We start from the raw sequence: 12,243 nt of genomic DNA, 5'->3' as shown, positions 1-12,243 counted from the left end.
AACTAGTCATAAAGCTAACTTATACTAGAGAATGATTTTCTCAAAGTTATACTATTCGAGTATTGCTGGGTGGAATACGAGTTTGGGGTCAACTATAGATAGTAGAATCTATAGATGATCGAAAGCATGGCTGAGTCGATTTTTTTGCCCGTGCACACGCGCATATGACGTCACAGCCCTTAGGGTGTGAACCATTCCACCGATTCGTTTAACTTTTAGTTAAAATATGACACTTCGATGGTTATTTTCCCATCGTGGTTAAAATTTTACTCCGAGGCCGACCCATTTGAGTTTTGACAGATTGATAGTTATTCGGAACGAAATGGATTTGGCGCCAATTTTCTCGCGAACAAAGTTTAACTATCGAACTGTCAAATCTAACCATGCTCCGGAGCAGGGTTATTTTTAGCCACGGCGAAATAACCATCGAACTGTCAAATTTTAACTAAAAGTTAAACGAATCGGTGGAATGGTTCACAGCCTTAAAGCCCCAAACGCAATTCAACGGAACGGCGACGGAAACGGAAAATTTGACAGTTAGCCCATATATTTTCTGTCAAATTTGCCGTTTCCGTTGTATTGCGTTTGGGGCTTAACGTTTCCATTGAAATCGTGACGTCATGCTCGTTTGGAGACACGTTTGACAGTTCGTTTGGAGACAAAGGATTTATCTTCGCTCATCTATATATTCCACTATCTATAGGGTCAACCAGGCGAATACCCAAGTAACCATTAGGCCGTTAAAATCGACTTTATTTCGGCTCTATAGTCGCATTAAAACCCTGTCAACAGTGCTTATAAGACTTAAAAGATTATTTAGTGCTGCTCAAAAGCCGCTTTTGGCGAATTATTTGGCTGATATAGTGCTTGCCCCTACCTATTTTTCCACGCCTATGCCAAAATGTCAAAATTTTTAGACGAGTTGGAAGGGACCAAAAAAAATATGAAATGGAAAATATTTGTTTATATTTTAATGCGTTCTGTCTTTTTTCTTCCCGTTGGAGAATCGATGATTTTTTGATAATTATATTTAACTCCGGGGCTTGAACGCTCGAACTGTGTTTGATGGTTTTGGTTTAGATTGGCCGCTCAGTTTACCATATGATCCATCACGGATTTGAATAGATGTATTGCTGGGAAGGGATAAAAAGCAGAAGGATTTCATCTGCCTCTATAACATAGGCGAAAAAGCATTGAAAATGAAACAATAACAATCTAAGGAACAATCTGTAAATAAGTAGACGGAACTTTTTTGTATTCAAGAAGAATCTTCCAGGTGAAGATTAATAAATATTGCCGTAGAATAAATTCACAGCCCATTAAACATTTATCCGGCATTCTCCATGTTATGTAAATACCACTGAAAAGCATACACGACAGATTCACACAAGATTTCTAGATTTCTAGTGCGAGTAAAAGGAACAGGTTGTTCTTATTATTGAAACTCTAGGTGTTGTTGTTATTGATTCTACCAAAACGTCATAGAAAGTAGCTCTAAATTGGTAATAATAATTTCCTTATTCGGCTTGTATCCACAGGGCTGGTGAGCATTATATCGAAGCGTTATATACCGATATACGGCTTCTTTTACTGCTTGAAGTTTATACTGCTAATTAGCACTTGAAAATCATATATACAGCTAATAGGCACTGAAATGTTGTTATATGGTGTATATAAGGCTTATTAAAGTGCTTAATGGTTACCTGGGTAGCCATTTAGGCTTTGGTCCGATTCGTGAATTAAAATCGAATTAAACTTAAAAGTGACAGTTTGACAGCTAAACCAAACATCTATCGAAAATGATTCAATATCTGTCAAAAGTAATCTTGCTCTGCGAGCAGGGTTATTTGGAAATTTTTGAACTGTCACTTTTAAGTTTAATTCGATTTTGATTCACGAATCGGACCAAAGCTTTAGCATGATTTTTACACTATTTAGTATACATTTATTTCTGAGTGTACTTAATTTTAATAAGAAACTAACCAAAAGTTAGGTAAGGGGTCGATCAACAATGATGTCACAAGTTTTAGGGGTCTAAGTTTTTGTTACAGTGCATATACTAGGTATACCAAAAAGCGTGACAGAGGGGGGAGGGGGGTCTAGAAATCTAAAAAAGTAGTGGACTTCTTCTTCTTCTTCTTCTTATTGGCATTACATCCCCACACTGGGACAGAGCCGCCTCGCAGCTTAGTGTTCATTAACTGCGAGGTTTCTAAGCCAAGTTACCATTTTTGCATTCGTATATCATGAGGCTAACACGATGATACTTTTATGCCCAGGGAAGTCGAGATAATTTCCAATCCGAAAATTGTCTAGACCGGCTCCGGGAATCGAACCCAGCCACCCTCAGCATGGTCTTGCTTTGTAGCCGCGCGTCTTACCGCACGGCTAAGGAGGGCCCCTTTGTAGTGGACGTCATACTTGAATCATCCCTAAATTGCACTCAACTTTGTAAACATGAGATACTCAACGTTGGGTTCCCACACCCATTTTGAGTGGTTTTGCCGGTTTTGCTCTTCATTTTATGACAACAAATAGAAAACGGAGGGAGATGCAAGAGAAAAAAAAGTATACCTAAAATTAGGTACTTTTTTCTAACCGTATGTACACTCAGAATAATCTGCACGTAATACATATGTGTACACTAATAGAATGTGATCAGCTAACTTCACACTTGTGATTCATTTGTTTTCTCTTTCTTTTTTTTCCTTTTTTTTTTTTTTCTTTTCTTTTTTGTTTTTTTTTTATTATTATTTATTACATCAACAGACTTGATACAGCCCCAATGATGGTTTAAAATATATATATATAAATACAATATCACATCACTACATTAAAAACATTGTCAAGGATTAAAATACAATACAATCACAAATACATTAACTACCCAGGTAACCATTAAGCACTTTAATAAGCCTTATATACACCATATAACAACATTTCAGTGCCTATTAGCTGTATATATGATTTTCAAGTGCTAATTAGCAGTATAAACTTCAAGCAGTAAAAGAAGCCGTATATCGGTATATAACGCTTCGATATAATGCTCACCAGCCCTGTGGATACAAGCCGAATAAGGAAATTATTATTACCAATTTAGAGCTACTTTCTATGACGTTTTGGTAGAATCAATAACAACAACACCTAGAGTTTCAATAATAAGAACAACCTGTTTCTTTTACTCGCACTAGAAATCTAGAAATCTTGTGTGAATCTGTCGTGTATGCTTTTCAATGGTATTTACATAACATGGAGAATGCCGGATAAATGTTTAATGGGCTGTGAATTTATTCTACGGCAATATTTATTAATCTTCACCTGGAAGATTCTTCTTGAATACAAAAAAGTTCCGTCTACTTATTTACAGATTGTTCCTTAGATTGTTATTGTTTCATTTCAATGCTTTTTCGCCTATGTTATAGAGGCAGATGAAATCCTTCTGCTTTTTATCCCTTCCCAGCAATACATCTATTCAAATCCGTGATGGATCATATGGTAAACTGAGCGGCCAATCTAAACCAAAACCATCAAACACAGTTCGAGCGTTCAAGCCCGGAGTTAAATATAATTATCAAAAAAAATCATCGATTCCCCAACGGGAAGAAAAAAGAAAGAACGCATTAAAATATAAACAAATATTTTCCATTTCATATTTTTTTTGGTCCCTTCCAACTCGTCTAAAAATTTTGACATTTTGGCATAGGCGTGGAAAAATAGGTAGGGGCAAGCACTATATCAGCCAAATAATTCGCCAAAAGCGGCTTTTGAGCAGCACTAAATAATCTTTTAAGTCTTATAAGCACTGTTGACAGGGTTTTAATGCGACTATAGAGCCGAAATAAAGTCGATTTTAACGGCCTAATGGTTACTTGGGTATAGTCTATGTGCGTCAATTGTTCTGGTCGGTAAAAAATGATGTGAAGAACCGGCGGAGGACATCTCGTGTCAAGTGGAAATCAAACACCGACGCCACTCTATTGAAGACACGCTGCAAACCATGGAGAGCACTACGCAGCCCATAGTTTGTGCGACGAAAAGGAAGTCTTAGCATTAGGTTACACCGCAGTTGTCGGGGTTGCGCGTTGATGTTTATTTGTCGCAGAAGAGTGCCACAATCTATTCTACCTTGCAAAATATCGGCGACGGTTAATGCTCTGCATACATCGGATGCACTGAAGTTCTAAGCTGATCAGCTGGCAACGGCTCTCGTAGCGAGGAAGTCGTAGCGGATCTCTCCAGGGAAGGTTGCGGAGTGCGTACCGTATAAATCGACGTTGAACGGATTCGATGCGTTCGACACCATTATTATAGTTTGGACTCCAGACCGCAGAGCAGTATTCTAACGTAGATCGCACGAGAGAGCAATACAGTGTTTTCAAACAGTAGATGTCTGTGAAAGTCTTTGTCACTTTGATCACAAATCCAAGAGACCTGGATGCTCTATCAACAACATATGAAATGTGATCCGAGTATGTCAGTTTGGAGTCCAATAGAACACCGAGATCTTTCACACAGTGCACTCTTTCAATAGTCGTTCCGAACAGGCAGTAGTTGAAGGTAATCGGTTGTTTCTTCCTAGAAAAGTTATGATCGAGCACTTTTTCGGGTTAACTACAAGTCGATTTAGATCGCACCAATGAGCGAAAGCATCGATCTGGTCTTGTAGTAAGTGACAATCGGCTATTGAGCATATGCGCAAAAACATTTTAAGATCATCTGCAAATGATAATCGCGGTCCTTTTAGAACTAGATGCACGTCGTTGAAGTAGAGAAGGAATATCAACGGTCCCAGATGACTACCCTGCGGTATGCCAGACATCGCAAAGAAGCTTTCCGAGCGACAATCGCCTAGAGCAACTGTCAGCTGGCGCTCAGTAAGGTACGAACCAAACCATGCAAGTAGGCTGCCTCCAATTCCCAATCTGTCAAGCTTGGCGATCGCAATGCTGTGGTTCAACTTATCAAATGCTGCAGTTAGATCCGTATAAATTACATCTGTTTGATTACAAGCAAGCATACTGTCTGTAACGTATGATGTAAGACACAGTAGATTCGTACATGTAGAACGTTTTTCCATAAAGCCATGTTGATCGGTACTGATATAATGTTTACAGTGACCATTTAGAGAATCCATGACGACCAGCTCAAACAACTTCGATACAGCGCATAGCGACGTGATTCCTCGATAATTATTTATATCGCGCTTGCTTCCCTTTTTGTACACAGGAAACATTTCAGCTGTCTTCCAGCAGGACGGCTAATGTTTGGCTAATAAAAATCGTATTGCGCTAATGAAATATATGTGTAGCTGCTCATGATATATATTACACTAATTTGTTTTAAGTGCGTCCTGGGATAGTGGATAGTTATGTGCGCACATATAAATCTTAAAATAAAAATTTATGGATTTTCGCCAATAAATATGTGCGGATTATCCTCAGTGTACACCCTTTTTTTAACCGGTTATTCGGTCAAACCGAAAAACCCCATGTGTTCGGTAAACTTGAAAGTGCGCGCGAAAAACTGACAGCTAATCGTTCCATCGTCATCGCAGTGTTTAGTGCTCCCAAGCTCTAATTGATATAAATAATTTCGATTTCTTTAATTGCTGGATTTTTTAAAGTTTAGTTTGTTTCGTGATAACTGCATAGCATTATTTATTTATCTATAAACGTATTGAAATTACAATGAAGAAAAAAATCAATAATAATCACAGCAGAATTAGCTGGATTGGAGCGCCTTACGACCCTCAGATAGAACAATCGTTCAGCAGCAAAGAATTGTTTTACTACAAGTAAGCAGTAAGCCTAATTAGTTATTAAATATCAATAATTGTTCTCAGCAATTGAAATTTTTTATTTGGTTTACCCTGATTCATTTTATTTATGAATCGTGTTTCCTTGACCTGACAAATAGTGTAATATGTACCTACTACTGGCTATTGTTTGATACAAGTAATATACAAAACAAGTACAAATTAAAATGTTTTTTTTAATACATAATCGGTTTTAAGTTCATATTACATTAAAGCAAAGCCTATTAAAATTTTGGCACTTCTGGGTGTACTGCATGGTACAATATCAAATCGTTATCCATTTCATTTTAAATGTAATTGTAATTTTTATGGGGAACGATAACCGGTTAGTTTACACTTATTATCGGGTCAAGGAATGAAAAAGTAAATATGTACCTAATATTGGGGGGTTCGCAAATAAGTGTTAATCATAGTTTTAATCATGAATAGCGAACCATAAAATTTATTTGTAATCATACGAAAACCAGTTTCCATTTAATCGAGTCAAGAAATTATTTAATGGTTCAATGTACGACTAAATATTCTTGATTAATTCCTCTTATTTCAGAAAATGTATTGCTGGGGCTCTTACTTTGAAGATTGGAGACTGTGTACTGGTTAGGAATAGCGATAAGGCTGATTCGGATTCAATCGAAGGTTGTGACGTAGCACGAATTCTATTTATGTACGAGATCATTGACGACACACATGATGAAGTATTCAAAGCCAAAGTTCAATGGTACTCCTGGCCAAAAGAGCTGCCCAAATATATAGCAGAGAATGAAAACTATATTTTTGACTACGATTATGAAGTCTTCGAGGACTGCCGTTTTGGAGACGTAATAAGTATTGACAACATCCTCGGTCTTTGTAAAGTCGAAATTGTAGAATGTGATATTAACGCCTCAGAATTTGTCGCCAGGAAGACACACAAGCTACCAATGTATGTAGCACGCTACAAGCTTGAGAAAAAACCAGACTCATCGAAATGGCAATTGGGACTGTTAAAAGGCGGCGCTACAAAACACGAAACGCCCCGGAAAAGGAAATCGATTGTCCAGCAATCTTATCGTTCGGGAAGTGTTTCAAAAGAAATTCAGAACACTCCTAAATTGAGATTAACGAGATCCAAGTCAATTGAATGTTCTAGTAGAGAGAAGAATTCGGAGCTACAAAATGTTTTAAACGAGGATAATTGGGTGGCTAAAGTTATCAAGGATGTGGATTATTCCTCCTATAAGAAAAATTTGACTCACGTTACAGAAGGAATTTGTGGAGTGGAATTAAGTGACCAAGAGAACACATCACCTACTAAAATGGCACGTTTGAATAGCGCTAAAAGAAAATCCGGCCACTTTCGTAGAAATTTGAATGCTAGTCTTCGTGGTGGTTCTCCCACATCTGAAGAAGATTTGATGAACTATTCTATAATTGAAGATGATTCTAAAAATAATAACTTGAAAATAAAATTGAGAATATCGGAACGCCAAAAACCCAAATGTGGCAGTCCGGTTACAAGATCATCAATGAAAAGGGAAATGGAAGAAGAAAATGTTCCAATAGATATTGAAACTTCTCCAAGAAAAATAAGGAAACCTGAAGAACCGCAACAAACACCCACACGACCGCGTCGCAAAAGTATTCTCAAAACCCCGAGCACTAAAACTGTTGAGGCGGTCGGAACTCCTATACGCAATGTTCAGCTTTCAAATATTGTAGAAGAGTTCACCGAGGGTCGGCGTGTTTCGAGGAGAATTACACGAACTCCGAAGAAGCTGGCTTGCGATGTTGAAGAGCCTAGAACTCCTAGGTCTAGAACAGGTGCCAAAACAACCACTCAATCTACGCCAAGCAGCGCAAGTAAGATGAAACTCATTCGATCGGGAGCTATAAAGCCGAAAATTGACAGTAGAACAGCCGCCGTGGAAATTGCCACTGATAATCCGTTGGCTATGGCACGGGAACGGTTACACGTTTCGGCTGTTCCAACCAGCCTTCCATGTCGTGAAAAGGAGTATAACGAAATTTACAACTTTGTAGAAGGGAAAATAATCGATGGTTGTGGAGGCTGCATGTATGTCTCAGGTGTTCCGGGAACAGGAAAAACGGCCACAACGACTGCGGTCATTAGATCGTTACAAGCTACCGCTGAGGATGAAGAAATTCCGAAATTCGAATTTGTAGAAATTAATGGGATGCGACTCACAGAACCACGGCAGGCCTACGTTCACATTTATCGTCAGTTAACAGGAAAAACTCTAGCTTGGGAACAGGCCTACAACTTACTGGAAAAACGTTTCACCACTAAAGCTCCTCGTCGGGTTACCACCGTTCTTTTAGTTGATGAATTGGATATTTTGTGCAACCGACGACAGGATGTGGTTTACAATCTGTTAAATTGGCCTACTCTCAGCTCTGCCCAGCTTGTAGTTATTACAATTGCCAATACGATGGACCTGCCAGAACGTTTACTGATGGGGAAAATCTCTTCGCGACTAGGTTTGACACGTCTCACCTTCCAGCCATATAACTTTCGACAGTTGCAGGAGATTGTCATGGCGCGGTTAACCGGAACATCGGCCTTCGATGCGGAGGCTGTTCAGCTCGTGGCACGTAAAGTTGCTGCCGTGTCCGGAGATGCCCGCCGTGCATTAGACATTTGTCGCCGGGCGACAGAAATAGCTGACGATAAGTCGAAACAGATCGGCAAGTTCGTTAGCGTTTCGATGGTCCATGTTCAGCAGGCACTCGCCGAGATGATAGCCAGCGCAAAAGTGCAGACCATTAAAAGCTGTTCCAAGTTGGAACAGTTGTTCTTGCAAGCAGTCACATCAGAGGTTAGTGTGTTAAAAATTGTATTCAGCTTAATTGTTTCGTTTGAAAACTCGATATGCACATAATTCTGACCTACATGAGAAAGATTTAGTTCCTTAAATGTATCCTTCGGCGTAATTGTATTGCTTTCCCTATAATGACAAAAATTATACATTTTTAATAAACAAATTGGTAACACCATTAGGTATTTTGTGCATGATTAAATCAGAAAAAAATACGGTCCCCAACACAATATGAGCTAGTACAAAGCGTTTTACAATCATTTCTCTGTGCCTATACGGTTCTGTTTTTCGCAATCGTAAATAATTGAAAAATTATTTGAGTTTAGTAACTATTCCATTGATTTCCACCAGGTTTTGTAATCTTCACAATTGCGTGACTCGACTTGTTTTCATGGCTTATAATGATTCCAAACAGTTTTGTCTCTCTTTTATCGTTGTTCGTTATCTACTGAGAGCGATTTCTGCAAACCCTGCTACAGAGATCAAAATCTTTATATTAAAATGTAAACGATGCTAAAAAACGACACTGACCCATCTTACCCTACATAAAAGTCTCTGTTCAACTCAGTCCAAAGCTGCACCTACACGTTACCAACCTGCAACCTACAAAGGGTTCGCAAATCATACTTTAGCTGATTATTCCATTTTGCTCGTTGCACCTTCGTGTTCTAGCCTGATCGCTATCGAGAACCATTTTTACCGGGTTATTGTCCGACATTCTGGCTACGTGCCCAGCTCACCACAGTGGTCCGATTTTCGCGTTGCAATCGATGGATAGTTCTCCTACCTGTTGATGGAACTCGTAGTTTGACCGCCAACTTCTCATAGACCTTTCTTGTGTTATTGGTGCGGTACAGTTTCCGTTTCTACACGGTATCGATCTTTCTATTGGCGTTTATATAATATATTATATTTAATATCATTCGCCCTCGTGCGATGTTGCAACAAACTCACCCATAGTGCGCTTCTCCACCACTAAAATCGGGTACTGATGAGATCCAAATTCCAACACCAGGCATATAGCTGAACTCTCGCAATCTATTTTTAAACCAACTTCTTCACACGTAGGGGAACGGTTCGGCACTTCATCCCATAGCTCCTATGTTTATCCCGTCAAAAACGAAGCAATGAGGAGGAATTTGGTTTGTTTCTTATTTTTGTGATTTTTTTACCCAACAGTGAGCACGCATGTTAGCAAAAAAACGCGACGAGATTGGTGCTGTGTGGTGCTGTATTTCTTTGCGATGAGATGAATATATTTTCAGTGAGATAGAAAACGGAACAGTTCCCCTATATCGCAATTGTACAAATCGAGTTTCAGACATAGTAATGAAGTTTATGTTTAGAAATAAATTTGATCGATACTAAATCTGTTTAAAGTCATTTGTATTGATTACAAGAAAATAAATAAATGTATGTTTCTATTTTCTATTTTTTTATTCATCTCTAACAGGTAACTCGTACGGGTATCGAAGAGTGCAGCTTTCTTGGAGTGTACACGCAGTACGAATCGTTGGCGGCATTTGCTGGCATAAAGGTGCCCAATCCAGGACGAGCCATTGCAATTTGTAGTCGGTTGGGTGCTTCGCGCCTTTTGATTTGCGAAAACTCGCGTAACGATATATATCAGAAAATTCTCCTGAACATAAGTGCTGATGATGTGCACTACGCATTGCAAGCATGCAGCTTGATTTAGTTTTTTTTTTCTAAGTGATACAAATTATTTTTTTATTATTCTTATTAAATTGACTCATTGTTTTTGTAATATCAGAAGCTTTTTTTCTACTGTTCCGAATTTCATTAGTATTAGATCAGCATAAGGCACAAGGGCTTGACGACCCCTTCCCAGGCTACTGCGAGATATGGGACTTGCCTAGGATGTTGTAAGGTTTGGTAGTGTAGCATCCCTATCATCTCGATAGTATTAAATCAAATTATCTATATACTTACCAATACTTATCAATATGCTGTTCTGTATGATTGAAATATATCAAATCGAATAAACTGCTCATTCGAAGTTGAGCCGTGGATTGTGACGGAGACAACTTAGTGTTCAAAGTTATAAGAAAGAAATCTATTCAAATATCTACCAAGTTTAAGAACGTTTTAAGTGGCGACGAGGAAATCGTGAATCCGTGATTGATAATATAGAAGAAGATTGTCGCGAAGTGCGTGAATATATAGATAAAGAACGTCTCAAACGGAAGCGTCGTTTCCAGAGTGAGCATATTGTAAGTTTTATGCAGAGTTGGTTTGGAGATTGGTAAGACTCCGAAAATAAAACTTGAGCTGCAGACAGTCGCTACTGGCCAGAGCGATTGTTGTGCCGAAGAAATTTTCGCCTCTAACTTCATAGCAACAAATTTAGAACCATATTTAAAATTGTGAACATTTTCAATTATACGCGTGGTTTAACGCCATTTGCTTTTCTTTATTCCGTAAGGTCTTTTTGTTTCACCCTCTTCTGTGTCGGTAAAGCACGAGAGGAAGCTTTCCTCCGGTACTCTCATAGGATCAAGAGAGCCTACCAATCGGCGGAGTCCAGATCATCGTCGGCGTTTGTGCACCGTATACTCAATAGAGCGATTTGAGTAAGAGCATATCTGGCAAATTGAGTAGCGCGGACCATTTGGAAAAGGAACAGTCGAGAGGATCAATAGTGATTGTGAGTTAGGCAGGCTACCGGTACGGTGGAGGCTTCCGAAGCAAATCAAGGAGAGAGAGAGAGATAGTGCTAAAATTTACGAAGGAACAATTGCCCGGCGGCTGGCGGATTATAAAACTTTTTCAATTCAGTTGCCGTTGGAGAAATATCAGGCTGTGGGACGGAGTATTTAGTCAAGCAAAGGGACATCCTATAATACACGTTCAACGTACAACGACATCACCTGTGGTGTGGCTACCTAGCTCTGATTGGTGTGTGGCTATCATTTACAGCGATTGTTTCCTCAGTTCAACTGGAGTAAGTCTACGTCAGCTGGTCTTAGTAAACCGTGAGTAATCTTTTTCAATTGTTATAGTAGTGAGAGTTATTTACTAGCAACATGACTCAAACACCTGGGACGTCTACGCAAATGACGCAAGCTGCTCCAACTATGATTGGTTCAATCGATGTATATCACATAGGGAAGTCGTTCAGCAATTGGGTTGAGCGCTTCGAAATCTTATGTGCATTGCATAGTGTTACTGTTGATACGAAAAGGTCATGGTTCATTTCTTTGAGCGGAGAAGAAGTGTTTGACGAAATCAAACTTTTGTTTCCAAAAAAAGACGTTAACGAGTTGAGTTACGACGATATTATAAAAAAAACTAAAGGCTCGTTTTGATAAAACGGAGCCGGCGTTAATGAATAGGTACAAGTTCTACAACCGTTCGCAAGGTCATTCAGAAAGTTCGGAGAATTTTGTTTTAGCCGTAAAGCTTCTTGCGGAGAACTGTAACTTTAGAGATTTTAAGGATGAAGCTGTAAGAGACAAGTTGATTCTCGGGTTACGTGATAAAATTTTACAACAAAAACTACTCATGGAAGATGATATAGCATTGGACGCGGTTGAGAAGACTATTATTAGTAGTGAATTGGCAGGTAAAAGAGCTAAGGAAATGAATGAACAA

The 12,243-nt window shown here is 38.9% G+C and overlaps 1 protein-coding gene across 1 annotated transcript; it reads left to right on the top strand.

The window, feature by feature from the left end:
- The first annotated feature begins 5,521 nt into the window (after positions 1-5,521).
- Positions 5,522-10,398, top strand: LOC134211500 (origin recognition complex subunit 1). The gene is made up of 3 exons (XM_062688396.1): positions 5,522-5,794; positions 6,363-8,631; positions 10,085-10,398. Exons 1-3 carry the CDS (start codon positions 5,688-5,690, stop codon positions 10,325-10,327), a joined length of 2,619 nt encoding a protein of 872 aa, XP_062544380.1. The 5' UTR covers positions 5,522-5,687; the 3' UTR covers positions 10,328-10,398.
- Positions 10,399-12,243: the final 1,845 nt, after the last annotated feature.

The sequence above is a fragment of the Armigeres subalbatus genome, chromosome 2 (assembly GCF_024139115.2).
Source record: "Armigeres subalbatus isolate Guangzhou_Male chromosome 2, GZ_Asu_2, whole genome shotgun sequence".
Classification (NCBI taxonomy): Eukaryota; Metazoa; Arthropoda; class Insecta; order Diptera; family Culicidae; genus Armigeres; species Armigeres subalbatus.
Note: the sequence above shows the minus strand (reverse complement) of the source record. Positions and strands in the feature narration are given on the sequence as shown.